The 22,563-nt window shown below is 40.0% G+C and overlaps 1 protein-coding gene across 1 annotated transcript in view; it reads left to right on the forward strand.

Annotated features, from left to right (window-relative positions):
• Positions 1 to 3,999: 3,999 nt before the first annotated feature.
• The window catches only part of tsc22d3 (TSC22 domain family, member 3), a 32,503-nt gene continuing 13,939 nt past the window's right edge, over positions 4,000 to 22,563 (forward strand). The window contains exon 1 of the mRNA XM_020590085.1: positions 4,000 to 4,685. Coding sequence (XP_020445741.1) covers positions 4,345 to 4,685 — 341 coding nt within the window. The 5' untranslated portion in view covers positions 4,000 to 4,344. The remainder of the gene's footprint in view (positions 4,686 to 22,563) is intronic.

A 22,563-nucleotide genomic window follows, 5' to 3' on the forward strand; every position in this document is an offset into this window, starting at 1 on the left:
CTATACAAATAAAATTTGATTTGATTTGATTTTATTTGAGTTATAAACTTGAATTAGGAATTATTTATTACAAAAAAAAACTCCAAAAATGAATTATTTTCCATATAATAAATAGCAGGAGGATGGGGTTTTGGTGGTGAGTAGAGTCTTGGATATGTCAAAGATTAGCAACAAAACTGATTTGATTGCTTTAGTATTTGTTATTTAGTGCTAGATCCCTCCTGACACTTTCATGGCCAAAAATGCCCCATTGACTTCCATTGAAACCACTTCTTTTTTATCTCAGTCCCATTATAGTATAAAACCATGCATTCTGTAATGTCAAAATTTCATTTTGAAAGAAAAGTAGTGATATTTGTTATTTTACTGTATTTCACCAGATTCAACCTTTTCCATTGTAGGCCAATACATGAAATTGTTGTATTTTTGCCATATTATGGAGCCGTGTGACTACCAGGGGGCCCCAAGAGTTGTGTGTGTGTGAGTGTGAGAGAGAGACAGTGTGTGTGAATCTGTAAGCACGCAGTGGGGGGGTAGCCAAAACACTCAGAGGGAGCAGCCCCCTCAATGCGCAAAACCACGGAAGCCAGGCTACGCAATAGCACCTCTCTATCTCTGCTTCTCTCTCTCTCTCTCTCTCTCTCTCCTACAGTCACCAATGAACCTAAGCCACATTTCAATGGACACTGGGAGCAAACCAAACTCCGCACAGAGAGGCCGGAAACGTCTCGCTCTAAGACAACAACACTACACACCGTGCTGCCCTAATAAAACATTTCAAATACAAAAGGCACCCAAGACGGCAAATACTCCACAAAATGCATTCAAAATTTGATGCACTAATAATGATTACCTTCAAAATAATGACTACGATAGGAAATTCGCAAATAACATTACAGCTTATCCGAGGAAGGACAAATTATGTGGCAGCTGTTTGGGGTGTGTCACAGTCAGTTGCCATCTGTGCAAAAAAAAAATCTTAAGCTGTAAAAGTCAGTCCCTTGTTGTTTCCAGTTAGCAGTTGGTGCTGCTGATGTGATGTGCATGAGACTGTGTCCACCACTAGTTTGTTCTTCTGAGGTACTAACAAAGTATTCAGCTAAAGTTCATGAATTGTATAACATCATTTTTGTATAACAACCTTTTTTTTTAATATTTTCATAATCATAGGTGAAAGTGTGCAGTGATCCCAGAAGAGAGAAGGACATGTGGACTGGTTTGGCTATAAGAACTAAGGTAGAACAAAAGGCCGACACCGGGCAGGGGCGCTGAAGGAGGACTGACAGTTTCCATGGATGGATGACCAGTTATTCAGGACAATCTCCTCACTGGGATCCCATCTCTGTTTTCACCCTAATGAACACCTTCACAGAGTGAAGTCGATTGATTTCCCTTCAGGAGGATTTAATTTATTCAGGAAGGAAGCCTGCAACATTGCAATCTGTAGACAATCTGTTAATATAAAAAGAAAATGTTATTTTAGCTGGTGGTGCATATAGCTTCTTTTGCACGTTGTCTGGTTGCTGTCCACAACGACTGTATTGCACATTTTACAGACAACGTTCACAACAGTTATGTGTGAAACCAATGAACGATTTATTGTGAACTACTATGAAAAATGTCTTTTCTCAGCCAAACTGAGTATATTTTAATGATTTAACTTTCTGAGCAACATTGCACAATGTTTCCTGCTTAAAGTAACACTGTAAACATGCAACTTGGCAATCATATCTGTAGGATGTTCTTAAATCCCCACTGCATTCTGTATGTATTTCAGATTCAGATGAAATATCTATACAGCTGGGAACTCTCAAGTCATCTAAATAGAACTATTAAAGTTGTGGACATCTAAAATATAGCTTTAACATCTGGGTTATTTGTCATGACACATTTTTAACCAATCATTCACAACATTTGGCTGTGTTGTTACAGTGGGAGACAGTCTGAGGGCACTAGAAGACAGAGTAGTGTTATATATCAGTAAGCTGCAATCTTGACTGAAGAAGAAGAAGCAAGCTGAAAGTTAAATACAGGGTGGGCCTCTCTGGCTAGTACTTTTACTTTTTTTCAAGTGTAGGATGCAACACAACCAACAGCTAAGGAGGGAGGTCTGTGAGCAGCACCAAGACGAATCTCCTGCCAAGACTTTACAAAGGTTGATGCATGCACAAACACAGTGCACTTTGGTGTGACCTAGGTCTACTAGTCTTTCTGAGGGATGAGGGAAACCCAGTGATGATCACCTGTCTCATCTAATTTGAGAAAGACCTCGATCAGTGTGAAGTCAGATGAAGTTCTTTTTATAGGTGAAAGGAGGCAGTATTACTCTTTTATGAAAAGCAACACTGTGTTCATCAAATGCCTTTTTTTTAACCTTTTTAAACCACACATATAGTGAACCCAGATAGGTTAATGATAATATGTGGTTTTTAGTAGTGTTTTAAGTTGTATCATACTTTTTGTACATATATAAAGTGTTGCCTATAAGATAGTTTTGTGCAACATCTACATCAGTGTCCTTACTAACAGGTTCCCACTAGAGGGCAGCCTCTTCCTGAATCAGTCCTCAGCTCAGTCCTGCTAACAACAAAAATGTAGCAACCCTGCTGCCTCAGGACATCATTACAGACTCAATAAAGCAATAGTCAGTCATATTTTCTGCTTAATTTATCCCATTGCCACCCAGCAATTTGTGCTGTGACATTTTTTACTGCAGCCGAAACAGCAGCATGCCTCAGAGTAAGTCATGCTATTTGCAGTTATCTTGTTGTTGTGTTCTTGCATGACCAGACATCTGTAGACAGCATGCAGTACACTTGCTGGTCAGCGGCCGAGGTCAGTATCTCAGCAGTACGTTCCTCTTGGAGCAGTCTGTATGGCTGTAATGACATTGTCCTGCTATTTACCAGAGCTTGTAAAACACTAGTCTAAAGGACATGAAGACAGCACCTTCTTGCTTAATCCAAAACTGTTTGGGAACAGATATGAAAATCGACATAATCATGCACAAACACAGGGAAGGCCAGATAAGATAATGTTTATGTTTATTACGCAAGTCGACAGCACATGGCCTCTCGCTCGCATTCTCACTCGAACAAAAACACACTCTTAAACAAGCACATGTACAAATGACACCAATGTGCATTATATATTTAATGATATTTATTATAACTTTGCATGATTACATAAGGGTAATTTAGAGTTTTCACTTCACCTAAACTGCATATTTGGAGTGTAGGAGGACACAAGAGCACCCAGGAGAAACCTGGAAAGAACAGAATGTCCAGACAACATACAGAGATGCACCTGCCAGCCAGTGGATTTACAGCCCTCTTGCTGTAATGTGGCATTGCTTACAGTACCAATGCACGAACCAAAACATTATTTGTTTTTGAAGCAATATCTTGTGAATATTTCCTGTGACTCTTCAGTCTTATTTACAACACATTTCAGACTCTTAAGCTACATTTATGTGCAATATTGAAAACACATATTGAATCTGTAAGTACTCATTCAACAGAGGTAGACAAACTGAAGCAAAGCACACAACCTGAACAAACAAAACATTTATTTTACTTTGCATGTAAAATACCATGCTTACATTTATATCCACCGAAAACAATGTACTTTTTCTTCTTTTCATATATTAGCAAGACAGACTTGTTATGGAGTCTTTGCGTGTGTTCCAGCAGCCTCCCCCACTCAGCCACTCCTTGTGCTGTCAGCATGGCAGGGTGGAGCTGGCAGAACTGCACGTTTTGAGCACGTTGTCCTTCCCTGTCTGTTGCCTTTTTTACTAATGTGAGCACGCCTAAGCTGAAAAGGAAAGGAGGAGGGCCCAGTACATGTAACAAGCGATGCTTTTTACCAATCACAAGGGTTTCCCCACCCTCTCTGTATTTCTCACTTCCTCATTTTTTTGACCCCTCCTTCTGTCTCTAGGCACGCCAACCAAGAAAAAAAAGTGCAGGGAAAAAAGTGATAAGCAGCAAGTCACTGTTTCTCATGCCACAGAAGCACAGTGCAGCAGCGTCAGCCCCCGAACAAAAGGCTAAACGCAGCAGAACCACAGGAGGGAACCTCAGGAAGAAAAACAGGCAGAGTGGCTCAGCGTGACTGCCCTTCTCAGGGAGGAACTCGACCTGCCATTCATTCCTCCTGCTCTTGGAGTGGAGACAGGGCTAGCCCAGTCTGTCTGTCAGAGTTGAGGATCACACTCTGTCACTGACACTTTTATCTTTTACTTTGTTTTCACACCTTAATCTCTGTCATCCTTCACTGAGATCCCTGCACCTGCCCCTCTTCACCTGGGCATCCTACCTTTTCATCCACCTGTCCTCCGAGATGTCAGACAATGACTGCCGCTCGCCCATCGGTCTGGACTGCTGTAGCTGCTGCCTGGATCTGGCCAATGGCTGTGATGAGTCTATGTCTACTGGTCGTGCTCAGGGCCTCAGTACCAACAGGAGCCTGCCAAGAAGCCCCTCCAGCCCCAGTGTCAATCACTTCCGTCAGCTCCGCAACCAGCTGATGTACCAGAACCTCAACACGGACAAGCTGAACAACATCATGAGGCAGGACTCCCTGGAGTCGGTAGTGAGAGACCCCTGCTTCCTTCTCAACGAGGGGATCTGCAACAGCAACATTGACCAGACCATGCTGTCTATACTGCTCTTCTTTCACAGGTATGTCTGCCGTTTGCTCATCCGATAGGTGCATGCTTATCTGATGTAGTAACAAATGAATATAACAGGCCTGTCATTAGCACATGAAATTTGAATTTTTCTTTTCCCCTCCTGGTGACATTCAGTACACAGTTAACCCTTTCACTTTTGGATCTGCGCATATCAAATCAAAATAGCTGTGCAGCTTTATAATCATATTTTGCTTAAAGAAACAGATGGTTAATAGAGACTAATCTGGTTTATTGGATCAGCAAAATGTCTGACGAGTGTTTACAGTTAAGGATTAAGTATAGACTAGGATGAGGGTGTTCATTCTGACATTCTAGAAATGAGTCTCAAATGAAACTGAAAGCACATTGTTATTTAATTCACAACCAAGTCTAGAGCAACATGTTGTGATTTAAATACAGATTGTCATCTCTATCTATGCCTGTACTGTACACGAAGCACTTTGTGTATTTATATGTATTGCTTCCCATTATGTAGTTGGAAAGTTGATGGGAAACATACAACAGTGTCCAAATATTTATGCAGCTCACCATGTCTATTTACACCTGCACCACCTACAACCTTCGCTTGCATACAGTATATTTGATAGGTTACATACCATGGCTCTGACAATAAAATGTGTGTGCGCTGAACACTATTAACACTACAGTTTTTTCCAGAGAAAAAGAGGTAAACAATAATGATCCTAAAAAGAACACCTTGCAAAACACATGGTTATTCTAAAAACACATGGTTCTTGTCATATTGATTCAATTAAAATGCTATAGGTCAATTAAAACTAGCTTGACTCTTTCTCTGTCTCTGCCAAATAGTGTTTATAAAACAACACTTGGCAGCTCACCTCACAGTGTTTGGGAGTAAAACAATGCCCCGCTCCAAAGTTGCTGCCAGTTTGTTTGGCAGCTACTGTGGAATGACTTTGGCCTCAAATTAGGAGTTAGCATGTTTTCCAGTTGGCTACAGTATTGACCGTCCCTGAACTCCTGAACCTGAGCCAGTTACTGTACAGTGCTTACTTTTCCAAGTAAGCACTCTACTTGGTACTCAGTAAAGTGTGGAGGTGTAAAAACAACACAACACAAACAGGCCAGCATTGTAAAAGCCACCTTTGCATGTCACACATCCTAAAGTTGTCATCATTTGTCTCAGTAAAGAGAGATATGTGTCAAAACATCAATCAAGCAATCAGATAATTTGCTGATAAGGGGTTTTCTTTTTTATTTATTGTATGGTGGTGAACTGAAGAAATCTTTATCAGACCTGGCATTTGTCACCACTCTTACCAGTTCTTTGCCTGAATGGTGCTTTCTTAAAGTTACTGTATAGTCAAACCAACAGACTGACTTTTATACAACCCTCTTTTATTAATAGTGAAAAAAAATCTCTGAACTGTTTTGATATTTTAACCATCTACATGTTTTAAGTACTTTTGTTTGCTGTGGTTTTCTAACCATTAGAGTAACACTTTCTAATCTCAATTTTTATTTAAGAAGATGGACGGCACTTATACAATGTTCAACATAAGTCGGCCTCTAGAATGTGAAACCTTTTAAATATGATTTTTATTTTGAGTGACATTAGGTAATCGATCTCTGGTAAGATTCAAATTCTCCAATTCTTCTTTAGTCTAATAAAATATCTATAATACTCTATCCTGACTAAATTTACATGGAATGAAAATGGCGGTGATGTTTGACATTGATATCACAGCAGTAATGTTCTCTGGCCAATAGGAATTATCCTCATTTTATCAAACTTCTCCAGAAGCCTGGCTTCTGTCGAAACAAGTTACATTTTAACCTGTATTAACTGTGCTGTATACTGTGGTTGTGAAAGACTGTTCTTATCTCAAAGTATCACTGATAGATATTGCATGACTTCAGAAGTAAAATCATTTACCATTTAAAAAGCACTTATAATGCACTGTGCAAGTTATGGGGATGATGGCAGCAGTGCTTGGTCTTAATTTTGTAGGTTTGGGTAATGAAAGCTTATCAGGCTGTTGGAACAAGTAACAGTATTTTATATGTATTACTTTAAATACCTGAATCACTGAAAACTCAGGGCCAAATTCTGCCTAAATAAAACATCACATGTACAGTAGGCTGTTTGGAGAACTTCTACCTTATTTTTCCACTGGTTTTAATGCTCATTCATTTGACACCATTTTAGTCCATATTGTTCTTGCTGTGGAGCTGCATTATTTAACGAAGGAACCATCAGTTATTGATTTATTTATGATAGTGAGGGCGTGTCATCATGATACTGCAGAATGAAGAACAATAGCTGAAGAAACTTGGAGTTGAGGAAGGCAGCTAATGAAATCAGAGAACAAACAGTGCTTTGGAAATGTTCTCATCTCAGTACAGTACATTCAGAATGTTTGAAGACTAGGTCAGACATGTTACGATGTCTTACTAGTCACTGCACTCAAAGTTTACACTATCATAACCTGAATAATGTCTGCTGGCAGGGCTTTAAGAAAAGTGTTGCACAAGAGTATTTGTGCTTTGTTATTCAGACTTGGTCATTTGCTGCTTTGTGTATTTGTTCACTAACAAAGGAGCTATACAGTTCATGGTTGTACAGTTTACTAAAAAACAGTTCATAGTGAGTCATAATGATATTGTTAGAAAAATGTATTCAGTGCTGAACCCTTGATCTTTTTATGTGAAAAATGTACCTACAGTGTAAAGGATTGAATTACACACCAGACTGGCATCTCTGAGGAGGTAAAAAAAAACAAAAAAACATCAAGTGCCAGTATTTTTGATGTTTCTGGCTCAGAGACAATGTATTCACCCATGCCGTTGGCTTGTCTGTCTGTGCCTGCTCGACTGTTTTTCTGACAAACAAAGTCCTCAGCTAGAACACTTTGTTCCTGAACCCTTCTTTCTTAAGAGGAAGACACAGACCATGAGGACAGATAGGCTTAGTTGAGGGATTAAAACACTGATTTCATATGAGATTTCAAATGTATACCCCGTGTGGGCATTCAGGCAGAAACACAAATATTCAATCGCATGTGTGCAAGCCTATCAGTTGAAACCCGAAAGCTTAGCTGAGGTTTATACTGTGACCTCTGCTTGGGTGGTCAGTCTGCAAAGTGGCCATCGCTCTTTTTTGCCACTTATTCTTCTGTTAGCAGAATAAGATGTTCAGCATAGCTTGAGGAAGCATGCCAGGACATCTTCTGGCCTTGTTGAATATCAGCATGAGGCAGCGGCAGCAGCCAGCAAACTTGGTATGTAAATGATGAAGGGTCAGAGAAATGTGCTGAGAGAAGAATTTGATTTCCTAAGTTCATTTGGTGTCTGAGGGAGAGCTAGGAAGCGCTGAGGTGGACATTATCTGTGATTTTCATAGGATAATACCAGAGGAAATGTGCTGATTTACAGGAATGAGAGAGGTTCTCTTGCAGACATTATCTGTGATTTTCATAGGATAAAACCAGAGGAAATGTGCTGATTTACAGATATGAGAGAGGTTCTCTTGCCATCAGTAAATCAGTACTTAGCAGCCGAGGAAACACCTTTACATGTCAGGGTGAGAAAGGGTGAAGCACCTGCAATGATGACACAAATGTTTAGCACTCAGCAAGCAGCCAAAACAAAAAGGGAAAAGACCATCAAAACCAGTAGCAGCACAAAAGATGTCACAGAGTTTTAAAGACCTCATTTCCCTGCAGCAGCCACTAATGTGACTGCAGGACAGGTGCGCACCTTTCAGCCTACACAGCTCCATTCCATTTTTACAGACAAGACAGCAATGATCAGTTAAATGTTTGAAAAGAGGAAATGTGGTTTTAAGTATGGCAGGTATGTAGAGGTTCATTTACCTGCCTGTCTAGATCATAGCTGTGAAAGAATCATCAAAACTGGCTGGCAAGGATTGTTAGTAACGTGTTCATGACAAGAACTAGACTAGTGAAGGCAGGAAGATGAGTGGGGTGAGTAAGAATGGAATAGCTTTCATTTCATGGTTCAGGTATGTTGAATGAAAAAGAATTCTCCATCTCGGCTTGAAAAGACAGTGATTGTTTATGTTAGATGCAGAATTGCCTGTCTGTAAGACCGGAGTGAAGGTCCACTTTGTATACACAGCTCTAAGTTTGTGCTTAATATGAAAAACTGTGCAAAAATATCAGGAAAATGGTTCCGACAAAGAGTCACACCCTCCGACTTCTGTTCTGACCTAACTATAGATCTTTCTGACAGTGCAGTGTCTGGGCAGCCTAGGCCTCATTACAGTGATAAAAAGTTCTTCGCTTTGGCCTGAGCTGACCACCAGGTTTTGACTTTGGTGCAGTTGACTACCGAACATGCCCTAGCCATGACCTAGACCTAGGCCTCCCTTAATAGAGTGAAGACAGCATCCAGCTGTATCAGAGACCCCACTCAGTTCTGTGATCCAAATAGAAACCACAACATAGCTTTGCTGCAGACATCACTGTTTTTGTGGTAGAGACAGTGATCCAGTGTGGAAACATTATGGAAAGTGTATTTGTGTAAGCCATTCAGGAATTCACACACATATACTGTACATTTAACAATCCTTGATGTTCCTAAAAGCAAGGCATGTTTATGAAGCACTTCTTTATTTTCATCTGAAGCTTTTCTAACTCGGGGAAAACACACTGTCTCATTCTGCACTGTTGTGTAATAAGTCATGTCATAATTTAGTTCCGGTACATGACACTGAATCGATACTCTCCAGTACAACAAAATAAAAATCATTCTTTGTCTTGGATGTGCCTGGAGAGTGACCTCATTTACCTGTAGCTCACACCTGCAAAATCTCCTATCATTCAGAGTGGAACTGAACACTGGGCAATTCTCCCTGCTCAATTTTTGAGGGTTAATGATTTACATAGAAGGCGACACACTTTTGGAGGACTCACACGGGGATAGTGCACCCTGTTCCATCCCTACCGCTGGATGTTTTTGCTGTGTTTAAATGCTTTACAGGTTTATGCTTTATTTTTTATAAACTATGCTTTACTGAAGTGGGTGAAAACAATATGTTGGCGGCTGTGAGAAGAAACTAAGGTGCAGAATGATGTTTGAACTTGTGATACTGTGAGTGAATCTATCTATTTCCCTTTAGAGTATTAAAGCTTGTTCTGCAGATAACATTGTGGCACTTTAGAAGAAGGGTCGGGAATAAAAACTGCATTCGCTACTGCTCTAAAATTGTCCCCATTTTGAAATAATACAAAAAACATCTCTAGAGCACAGGCCAAACTCAACACAAATATACAGGGCCATTGTGTGAGTAATCATATGTAAGCTGCTATGAGCTGTGACAGGCATTGAGATCAGAGTGAAAGTGACTGCTGCAGCAGTCTTGAAATTCAAATGTCACATATGCTGAGTTTGAAACTATTCTTCTCATTGCTGTTGTTGCCTCTTCCAGTTTTGCCAACACAAAGGCTTATGCATGTCAAACACATCCCTGCTGACGACAGAACTTGTATCTAGTTACATTTTTTTTTTAACCCGAGCCCTTTTTTGGCAACAACATTAAACAACTCTCTCCTGTAAAACAGAAAAAAAACAATGTGTCCTACAGACGTAGGAAGAGAGTTATTTAAGTTCATGGGCTGCAAGTGGCAGGGAAGAAGGATGTAAACAAAAAATGGGGATTGGTGCTGTGAAGGCAAAGGAAGGATGTCTTGGTAGGAAAAGAGAAACATGGCCAGGCAAGCCCTAGGAACCAATCCCTATCAAACAAAGACCATGGAGGTGATGCCAGGGAAGAGAGAGGGAAAGATACATAGAGAAAGGGTCAGAGGCAGACAAACAGCCAGCCAGTCGACCGGTGTAATAACAAAACATGGACAGGACTTGCTAAAAAATAATGTGCTGCTGACACTTAGTAGAACTCAAAGATATATGCAGATAGACTGCAGATGTTTGTGGTTAAAGGCATGGCCTTTTACTATGGCTAAAGGAAGTCAATCTTTATTGGTGGGAGGAAGTAAAAAGTGTTTGTTTTACTGTTGTTTTTGTTGTTGTGTAACTGTGTGACCATGTGAACAGGCTGCTATAAGACGCCGGGAGCCACTACTGAATATTTTGTATGCGAGTGTATTTGTTCAAGGTGTTTGAGTATTTTGCTCTCCTACTGAGCTAGACAGTGTCTGGTGTGGTGATCAAATTGTTAGTGATCCATGTGGAGAAAGGACACATTATAACACAGCCATTATAAAACACACACAAATGTGTTGCCATTGTCTTCAGCAGACAGTGTGTAAACATTAAAAATCCACAGACACACCCTGAGCCATAGGTTGATGCAACCTCCTGTGTACAGCCCCTTCTTGACCAACACAGCTGTGGTTTCATGTTTAGTTGCCCCTAGCAACAAACATAACATGCTCATAGGATTGGTGTTACAGGTTATCTGCTTTGGATCAAATGTTTTTGTCTGTGTAAAGAACCCTCTTATATGATACTCTGGAATCATAAACACAACACACCCACAATATTTATACCAAGTTACATGATCAAGGTTACTGAGTCACAAAATAAAAAGTTATGCAATTTATAGCTTCTGTACAGCCTTTCAAAACAAATGTGGAACTTGAACATGGACACTTGTTTTAATATTATCACATTCACCTCTAACTTCTTGCTAGTATGTCAGTTCCACAACTGAAAGCAGTCCACAAGAATATACTATCTACTCCTGTGTGTGAAATGTAATTCTACTAAAAACTACAGTACCTACCATTTTTCAGAAATTATTTGGCTTTTTCTAACATTTATGTCTTCAGTATACAGGAACAAACAGGCAGTCCATGATAACATTGACTGGGTGGGGAAGTCAGTGTAGTGAAAGATGGACTGACGGATTGTTGGCCTCGGCCTTTTCATTGGAATTGTTGACAGTAATGAATCTAGCTAGCCTTATTTTATTAAAGGATTAGTTACAAGACTCCATCATGGCCTCGGCAGCCAGTCTGTTTTTCTTTCACTTGGTAATCTTTTAATCAACCTATCTGTCTGTGTATAAGACACTCCCCTTGGCAACAGAAATACACATATACTGTACCTGCCCACAAATATGGCCGCACTTACAGTACGCACAAAGGTGCATTATGCTGTTCATACATCGCTATATGGCAGAATCCAGCAAGAATCTTTTGTTCTGAGTGACGGATATTAGAGATACTGTATGTACCACAGGTGGATTAGAAATCTGTCATGTAAGTAACACATCAAGGCTGTTATCCAAGTCAAATCCCGAGGATTAGAGTATCTGGAAAACTCTTTAAAAGTTATGGGAAGGGACTGACCACACCCAGCCTCTAAACCTGAACGATAAGTGGCTACTGTACCTTAATGTGAACAAATACAATTAAATGCATGAAAAAGAAACCTAAGATGTTTGTGAAAGGCCATTGAAAGCACCAGTATTTACTGATTTTACAGTTACTGCTTTCATAAAATGCACTAAATAGACATTTAATAGGCCTTGAAAATCTATTTTATTTGGCAGTTTAAAACAATGAATTAACTGAAAGTAGAAAATAAAATCTGCATTACCACTGAAACATCAAAATACAAATTTACTCCAATGCCAGCACCATGATTTTATCAAACTGCCTTTCTAATGCATAAATATCTCAGATCCAAGTGTCAGGAAATGCTAGGTTGTCAGCATTGTGGTCCTGGAACAAAATTTATACAGAATGCCGTATGTCTTCTCCTGCTCTCTTTTCTTGTTTTTCCTCCAAGACTCTTTTTCATTCTGTAGATCTCCATCTCTCCATCTCATTTGTTGCAGTTGGCAACTGTTGGGCTTACATAAGTCTGAGGCAGGGGTGGGGGGATTTGATCCTGGCTTGCACTCATTACCTTATCTGTTTGGACTACAGCTACGTTGTTTAGATAATAAGCCAGCCTCTCAACACTTGCCACCACACGCACTCCCTCAAAAACAAAATCATGATTATAATTATACTGTTACATTAGACACTAATACAGCTTGCATCACACTTGATATTAGGGGGTTTTGCAGCTGGATTGCTCTTTTCATCAGACTGCAGCTTGCACACGACAACCTGCTGTACCATAGTATTAGGCACTGGAAAATATGTGTATTGTCTAGAGCAGAGCTCATAGTGTAGATGGAGGGAAGCAGAAATTATCCAATTAGACTTGATTCTCCATACCACCCAGGCTGAGCAGCACTCACTGCTGGTTAGAGGGCAGTACAATTTTCAGCCAGTTCTGTTTTCATTAGCATGGGATTCCCAGTCTTTTCTTTAACTCTGTGTGAGAACTGAGAATGTGGTAACCCACCCTACTTCCAAGGGCCAAGATAAAGTTTGACTGACGTGAAGAACGGTAGATCTGGAGAGAAAGCACATGCCTTTCATGGACATACTGTGCCTTTCTTTCCTCAGAGCCACGGGGGACAATTTATGGTACCTGAATGCATGTATGTAAAAGTTTGTCAGGCTTTTTTTGTAGCCAAATTGAAATAGTTTGTATAAAAACTCTGATTAAATTCTGGTAAACATTTCAGTTTTTTTGCCTGGCAGCATTCCCATATCCAGATTCAATTTCAGATTTATTCTGATGCTTGTTCTATCAGTTTCTCTCAGGGTGTCTGCTTCATAATCCCAAGTGCTGTCATCCTGCACTGGGACCATTTTTTCTTGCCACAATAGCCTGAAACACAATGCAGCCAGACAGTGCTTTTGTGGAGCAGGCATGAGTTAGGCCTATCATTAGCCTGTTTCATTCTCCCTAGGCACTATTCAGACACGGTTTGGGTACATGATGTACCCAGAATGCACATTCACACACAAATACTAACACACATGCACAAGAAGGAGATTAAAGACTAAAATGCAGAAAAAATTAGGACATTAGCACATTCAGATTTCACTTTCTCCCAGCTCAAAATACACAAACATGTACATTTTACAGCCGCATACTTACACAAATGTCTTTTGCCCTGCAAGGCATGGAGCTAGGGTTAGACACAATTTGGCAGTGGTGTTGCCACAGTCTATTACTGAGAAATGCTAGAGTCACTGAGAAAGAAAACAATTACTTCTCTGAATTTCTGCAGGTCATGAAATCATACTTTCCAGAATGGTTACAGCATCAGCGTCACATGCTCTGTGTTTGAAGTTATTGGACATTTGTGGTTTGGCAACAGACTGTGTTGTTCTCTTCTGACCAAACATCTTTTTGCTAGTAAACAGTTCCGAGCTGTCGGGGTGGATGTGCAATTTAAGAGTCAGAGGTTTCCTTGGAATGACTCTCCTGACATGAAATGGGCAAAATGTTGAAGATGTTGGTATTAAGAAGGATACAGAATGTAGCTTTGGTCAGAGCATTTATGTCAAACTCAATTAAGCATAATTATGTTGTTTTGGCACATTAAACAGTTATGTACTGTTTAAAGTAACTGTAAATGTGTAATTGGATTTTTACTTGAGTCACTGATCTCTGCTTATTGTCACAGTCATTTCCTTGATTTAATTTATAGTACCTGAATGGTATTTTAACATGTAGCTCAAATAAAGCCGTCTGAATTGTCTACCTCTAATACATGTCACCTCAACAGTCTTCTCCATGTCTGCGAACTCCTGAGTTGTGCTGTCATCTGTAATTGGGCGTTTGCACAAAGCTGAGAAGATAAGAAAAAGTGAGAGACTTCACAAAGTTCTCAAGCTGAGAAACTGCCAGGGAAACATGTTGGGCAACCCGCTTGCACCTTGGTGCAATGTGTTTATTTCACCAGATGAAGTCAAGTATGCAATAAACTTCATTGCTAAATCAGGAAAACTTTTTCCCCTTGTGGAGATCAAAGTAGAGTTTGGTAGAAATGTAAGATGTCACTTTGAATGATAATTTACAGTGCTCTGAAAAGGCCGAATGGCTGGTAAATCCCCATGAACCGTGACCAAACTCTGTGCAAATATTAAAAGACAAAGCTGAGTTTATCATGTATTACCGTATCCTGTAAATCAAGTCATTTCTCTTCACTATAAAGTAACTTCCTCAGAAGAAAGCAGAGGCATGCTGGACTGAGGAGCACTGTGGTTCCACTGGCAGGGAGCAGTAGTTGAATGAATACATAGATTTGTTTTACCAAGCCCTTTTTCTCTCTTTGGATGCCTTTCTGGGAAACAAGAGCCTGCGAGAGAGAAAGGAGAAAAATGAATCTATGAGCCAAGTCTCAGTGGCGTATGACTGTTTCTGGCCATTTCCCAGCAGAAAAAAAGAGGGAGAGATAGAGAGGGAGGCACTGGCATGCTCAAATGAGCAAAACTAACAAGATGCATCCTGTCCAAGACCTCACTTATGTCTTTGTGTCACTGTACAAGAGGCAATCGTACCGTGGAGTGTCCCGAGCTGGTCCTATGTAATGGGTCATTAGGCCTCTCTCCTTATCATAAGGAGCAACTAGTGCCACTGACCTCTTTCTGCATTCTCTCCAATATGGTATCAGAGAGAGGAGTGAGTCACAGATTCATCACTGTGTTGACACGGTGTGGGTTTACGCTAAACAGCAGCCATCTGAAAACATGTAGATGCTTCGGAGGAAAGTAATAGAATCCCGATGCTGGGCATAGGAACCAGCGAGGCCGCTGCCAAGAAAGTGTGACACGATGAATGCTGAAGTGCTTGTCCTCTCCCTTTCTTCATCTGTCGCTCTGTCTTGTGCATATTTTCGTGCACGCCACACACATACACACAAATTCCATCCCATCTTTCAGGGGCCAGCAAGGCACAAAGACCTATTTATTTCCAGCCTGAACACAAGGTGTCATGTAAGGAGAAGAGGAGCCTTCGCTGCTGTGGATAAGGAACACTCGAGGTCACAACCTTTCGGTACTTGTGAGCCGATGGTATGAAAGTTAGTTGGAGTCAGGAGCTGAGCAGGAATACTGACAGTTAACCTCCTCCTCACCTATGATGGTACTTGCCAAAGGTCAACCTAAGCAAGTCAAGAGAATAGAGTTTCTAGCTGTACAGGTTAAATGGATTTCAATGAAGAAACATGATCAGGAACAAATGGATTATGTGTTGATGCCCTTGTTAAAGGAACCAACTTTTTAATTTTGAGCACTTTTTAATGAACAGATTATTTTCGAGGCTGCTATTTGCTCACATCCACAGGAATCCTACAAAAAAAAACCATAGCCATTTGCACGGTGCATGACTTTCCTTTCTCCTTCTCTTACACATTTCCATCTGTCATTTCCGCACACTTTCTATGTCTGACCCTAATGTTTTCACTGATCCATCAACCTTGGAGCTACCCTCATATGGTGTGTGGGAGTGAAACCATGCTGTTACAGAACGTTTCTTTTGAAAGTTGATGATATGCTGGTCTCTTGGGCCAGGATGGAAAGTTAAAGCAACTCTTGTGGCTTATTTAGCATACAACAGCTGTGAAGTTCAGTGCTGGCATCTGAAATAAACTGCTGAGCTGCACACAAGCCCTGAGCAGCGATTTCAAACAGACCTTTCTACATGCGTACATAAAACAAGCTGCAACTAAATAACATTATCAAAGTGTTTGACACATGATGCATGAATCGGGATATCCATGAGTTAGCATTTGGCAAATAAAAAATATTATTAAAACAGAATCCTCTGCAGTATTTTGACATCTTGGAAGGTTGGAGCAGTTGATAGGTGAATGTTCTGATTCTCCAATTCTAAAAAAAAATCTGTCGGTCGACTGCCCAGATCTCCTTTAGATTCTACAACAATGTCCTGTTCTCACCAGTGGTTACATAACAAACAGACAGACACAACAGCATCTACAGTAAAAAACAAAACTCTGGCTTTCTCAGGATTTAGGCAGTGGAGGTAGAGCTGGAATGATTGTGTCCTTATGTGATCCATTTAGTGGTCTGGTTTCTTTTTTGTGCTTTTTTTGTTCCTGGGCCCACTTCCTGGTCCCCTGGAGGGAAAGGATGCTATTGTAGCTCATATCAGTGGGAAATTCAGAGAAACACCCATATAAAAAAAACAGTCCCTCGCTCTTATTCAATGACAGCCAGCAAGGGGTGGATATTAAAAAAAAAACAAGAGAGAGAGACAGAAATGAAAGCCAAGCAGGATACTTCCTCCAATTCACATTCAAATAAGCTTTTTAGAATGAGATATCTGATTCAGACAAGTAGTACCCATGAGTGTTTCCTTTTTGTTGCAATATTAAGTGACAATAATATCTAGGCCTTTGCACTGAAAACAGCACTGCTAAACACATTTCCAAGCGCCTGTCTTTTGAGAGTCGCTCATTTTCCTTCTGATGTTGGCATCTTAAGTGGCATTTGCAATTTAATGAAACAGATGGAAACAAAATGGTTCAGTGGCTCCATTTGCATATATTCAACATGAAGTAAGCATTTTGAGTTTATCCAATATTATCTTCTGGGAATCCTCCTTTTAAGATTATGAGAGGAGCAACTTCAAAATTCTATTGCAGATATCTTGAATTGATCATTTATAACTGTCATGATTACTGTATTTTCCTTTTCATGTGTTCCAGTGAGTGTAGAGCCAAACCTATTAGTACGTCAGGCACGGCCTTGGCATCCTGGTTCTATTATTTGGTCACATAATTGTTCTGTCATAACTTTTTTTGTTAAAAACTGATTCATGTTTCCACATTGTTAAAGGCTATAATAATAAATGGAGTAAATAAAAAGCATGGATTCTAAAAACTGTTGGCCTGCGGTGACAGACTAAACAGCCCATGGAATCCGCTGTCACAGACACAATGAGACGTGCAGTTGAACAGATTAAAGACCTAGATTCTGTTTATCATCTTGATCCCATGTAAAGAGGCTAACACATTTTGCAGATGTCTGCACTGCTACTTCAGCACAACAAGCTGACATCTTAAAAAAAAACATTTGGCATACCTAGCTATTATTTGGCTTTTCCACAGGTTTAATACACTGATTGATGGTGTTTAAATTTGACAACAGTGTATCTCCGAGGTTTCCACTGGATTTTACCCAATCATGTGTGGCGTTTCCTACCTCATAGATGTCAAATTAAGATGTAGGGTAAACCTTTTGTCAATTGCATGCACACTGAGCAATATCAAAACCTCTCTTAACCATGTTTTTTGACAATTTACCTAAAGAACTTGGAGTACAGCCAAAGCTTCCTATCAGAGGAAACTGCTTCACAACAGCTGTGAAAGCCCTCCTCCCTCATTCTTTCTCCTCCTCCTCCTCCTCTCCCTTTCTTTTCCTGATATTTGCATTTTACTGTTTTTGTCTTCGGTAGCTCTATGCTCAGTTTCTGACACAAAGCAAGTGGCTCTCCTCAGGCTGCAGAGCACAAACAAAGTCGTATCTGGTGAACTTCCTTCACTTCCAAGGTGTGTCAGAAGTGTTTAATTTGCCTGAATATAGGTAATGTATATGATGCATACAGTATAATAACTACTCATTATTAAACTAATAATACACTCATTCACATATATGTATATTGTAGGTGTAAGCACATGTCACACAGAAGGCTGGTCTCTGCAGACTCTTCCAAGAACTCATAAAAAAGAAAACAGCTGCCTACAAGTTGCTGCATGGTATATATATGTGTGTGTGTGACTGTCTTTCAGCACCACAACAGACAGTGGATGTTCTGTTCCTAGAGTTTTTATTTTATGTTTGTATGACAGGGAGGGAGGACATGACCAGGCAGCATCAATGTGTGTTCACCTTTATTCACATGGTACACTTGAAAAGCAAACACGAGTATCTATGTTCATCGCGTGCAAGGCTCATGTCGTTTCACCATGGCCCCTCCCACTTCCCACTTCACATCCATGTGAAGTTCCCAGTTACATATGCAGAGCGCAGTCTTACACTCTCTTGCCCCTATCAGATGAAAATGCCTGGCACAATAGCAACACCTGTGCCAACAATGGGTTAGAATGTACCAGACAACAACAAGGAATATGGCGAGACAAGTCAGAGGCAGGATAATTACCTTAAGGTGGTGGCAGGGTTAGGCGGTCCTGAAGCATGCCAGTCAGTCAGACAGGATTTTCTGCTCAGAGACAGTGTGAAAGGCCAGAAATAACAAAAGCTGGTAGAGGAGGCGTGTAGAGAGAGAAGAAAAAAAGAGAGGGAGCAGAGAAAACAAACAAAAGAGCCAGATGCCACAGACACCAGAACAAAGTACACAACGTGTCAGACAAGACACAAACGTTACACAGCCAAATCAACCAGTTGCTTGTAAAGTAGTGTCAAATATACACCTCTCTAATAAACACTATTTTAAAAAAACAAGGGGCACATACAGTGTTGCTACTATTTTGAATTTTACTTAGGCTGTTCATTATGTAAAAGTTAGCAGCTATCCCACAGGGACCGCATTGTGCTCCAAGAAAGAACATCATTGAACTGGTGTCAAGAAGTCAATCAGTCACGTGCTGGAAGAGCATGATAATGACGTGTTGTTTTTGACTTGTGTGTGGGAGTGTATCATGTCAGCAGTCATCTAGTGGGTGTGGGAATTTGTGAAATACCCAATTTTGTTTCAGTTCTGTGAATCCTCACACAGTTCCTCAAAATTCATATATGTTTCATTTATGATTCATTTATTTTAAATGGATTGTATCTTAGTTTACTGGAATAACAAAGAACATCAGATGCTTAAAATAGTAAAGCTTGCACCTAACATTATGAAAATCTTTTGAGATGACAAGAACTCTCACACTGAACCAAAGCACTGATATTTCACAAAGTCTGTGCTGTATTTACATGACATGACATAGATCGGTGGTCATTCCAGAAATAGTGCAATTTAAATTCAGTTGGCCACAATCTTTAAACATATTGTTACAATACATTTGGATGAATTGATACAGTATATCTTAATTTCAGGCAGAAAACATATGGCCTGACAAACATACTGGCACACACCTGTTCTTATGTTCAGTAATTCTGCAATAATAAAGCCAAGCTAGGCACATATTTCATGATGCGCTGCAGCCTGCTCTTTTGTTATTACAGGGTCAAAGCCAAAGACAGCCCTGGATCAGTAGGCTGTTTTAGAGAACAGTGCCTCAGTGTTTGACCTCTCCCAGTTTCTTCCTGCTTGTAATATCTCGTCTGGATAGTTTTGATTTCTTTTCAGGGAACACTTTTACATGCTTTGTGCTATACAGTACATAAGCTAGCACTATTATCAAGTAATTGCATTTTAAACCTTCAGTCTGCTACCACGTGTTTATCCCTCACCTTTGTGTGCAAGCATGTAAAGCTGAGACACCACAATGCTGGTGGGAACCTCGTCCATCAATGCTTGAACTCTCTAATTTTAGGCATGAAGATAAAGTGACAGCTTACAGGCTCCCAAACACTGCTTACGTGGGCAAATCTGTCCATCTTCAAAAACAGTAAAGGGCTCTTACGCATTTCTCCTTGACGAGAAGCCAGATCTGATTAGAGATTTTACGTCACCCTCAAATTTCATTCTAGCACATCCCTAACATAGCCATCTTTTTGTCCTTTCATCATGCACTTTCATAATGGTTCTGATTCATGACATTTTCAAAACTGAGTTTGAATTTGAGATCTCAGCTTCTAACAGTCTTAGTGATTAAATTCCATGGAACTTTTCTTTCTAAAATGGGGTTAATCCACCATAAAAAGAGCTCTCAGAGAAAGGTGTCAAGTTGGTAAAGAATCTCTCTATTCCAGTCTTATGAGTGTGTGCAATCACCTGCCAAACACTGTAAATATACACGTCCATACAGAGAAAAAAAGGAGTTTGTAGTACTTGTGCATACATGCTTTTGTGTGTGTTGCCTGAGCTTTTTCTAAAATTTGCATGCATATACTTATTCTATTTCTCGTATGCATCTATATGCCGTGATTTGCATCTGTCCTTTTAGCATGCATAGATAGATATGAATCTTTCCGTTTGTTAGGCTCCGTGTTTGAATGCATATCGTTACTTGCATGGGAGTGTGATTGTGTTGCTTACATTGTGGAGTGAGTGTGCAAAACAGATAGAAGAGTGTTCTGTGGTTTAATAAGTGAACTTTGGACCCACTGAGTACACGCTGGAGGCAGGCCAATTTAGCCTTCATTGTCTACCTGGCTCTTTATACAATATGGTAAATTGTGTTTACTCACTCTTGTGTGCAACCCTGAGACCAGTAAAAGAACATCTCCAGAAGACAGTTTGTCTGTTGTACTGTGACTGGCTTCAAGTTCAAGAGGCATTTAAAGTGGAAGCATTTCCTGTTTGCTTCACAAAGCAGAGATTCAACCTGAATTGTGCTATCAGACTAAACCACAGCAAGATCTTTAAATTTAAAAAAAAGTTTTATTTGTGAAAATAAAAATTAGGTGAAACTGACACTGGTTTTAAGCTTAAAGACAGAGGCAGTCAGTTTCATTAATATTTAAAAGCAGTAAATGCAATATTCCCAGTAAAACCTCTCGAAAACTCACAATAGTTTTGCAGTTATTCAGAACCATTTGGGTTTTGAGAAATGCAGGGTACTGACACATTATTGTGATTTTCAGCAAATACATCACATTAGCTGAAACATGTGTTCTCATTACAAAGAAGCGTGCTCAGCTGTTGCTGAGAGATGTTTTTAAGGATCCCGTTAGAAAGACTCATTGTTTTTGTCCCAGTAACACTCATAGCTCAAAGCAAAGCATACAGATGTAAATGATATCTCCAAACTCATCTATAATGTAATGTGCTATATACTCTATGTGAGATAAGGGGTCACTTCACAGTGCAATTAGTCAGAATGTTGCAGTACTGCATACTGAAGACCCTGCTGCATATCGACAGTGGCCCAAACAAACAAAGAAGAAGTTGACCAATCAGTGAGGCTGACAAGACTTGCGTCTTTATCTGAGGGATGGGCTCTTTGGCTTTTTGAAGGCAGGATAGGCCGGGGTTCCTGTTAACTCCGAAACAATCTCTCAGCTCAGCAGTGCTGGACATCACTACAGTATGTTCCCAAGTTGTTTGGATCACGCAGCAGCTTTTGATGTAGATCCTTCCCCTGAGTCACATCCTGAAATAGTTCTGTGTTACATTATAAATTGTGCTGAACTGGTAGCAGTAAAACAAGCTCTGAATATTATTTAACAGCTGTTTTACTGGCTGACGCATGACTCTAACCTAACATAATAAATAACATACAGCATGAACACAATGGAAGTGAACCTTTCTCCACCACAGCTAGTTTTGTTTTTAAGGCTACAGGCTGAGCCCACTTTGACTATCTGTCTTTCAAATGCTTCACAAGACATAAGTACACACTACAGCCACATGATGCACTGCAGTGCTCTACAGCACCACAGTGAGGAGGCAAGCAGTTGATTCTTAATTCATCAGTGGCCATGTAAGCATCTCCACAGCTGAATCAGCCATTACATAAACAATCCATGCAGTGACAGATATACTGTTACAGTACATATCACTCATAAGGAGCTCCATGGTTTGCTGCATAACTGCATGTCATAAATCACAGTTGATATTTCAGCCATACTTAAAGTCCATAGATCCGAGGCAGATGTGAGAATAAACCATAAAACCAGTAAATGTACTGTGAGGAGTGGACAGCCATGGTGAAGATATAGTATAGATACATGCACTGATACTCACTAAAAATAGAGCATGTCAGAGGAGCAGGATAAAATTATTGTAATGAATATTATAAAAGAAAAAACTTTATCCTGATATCTATATGGATGTAAAAAAGCCAGTATACAAAGGTATATTGATTATATGATCTTAGAAAGTAAATAAGTATGTACATAAATATATAGACACATACATACACATGATTACGACTTCATAAGGAAAGTAAGAATTTTGTTGGATGTAAGTAAAGT

Source organism: Monopterus albus, unplaced genomic scaffold (genome assembly GCF_001952655.1).
Source record: "Monopterus albus unplaced genomic scaffold, M_albus_1.0 scaffold2.1, whole genome shotgun sequence".
Lineage (NCBI taxonomy): Eukaryota > Metazoa > Chordata > Actinopteri > Synbranchiformes > Synbranchidae > Monopterus > Monopterus albus.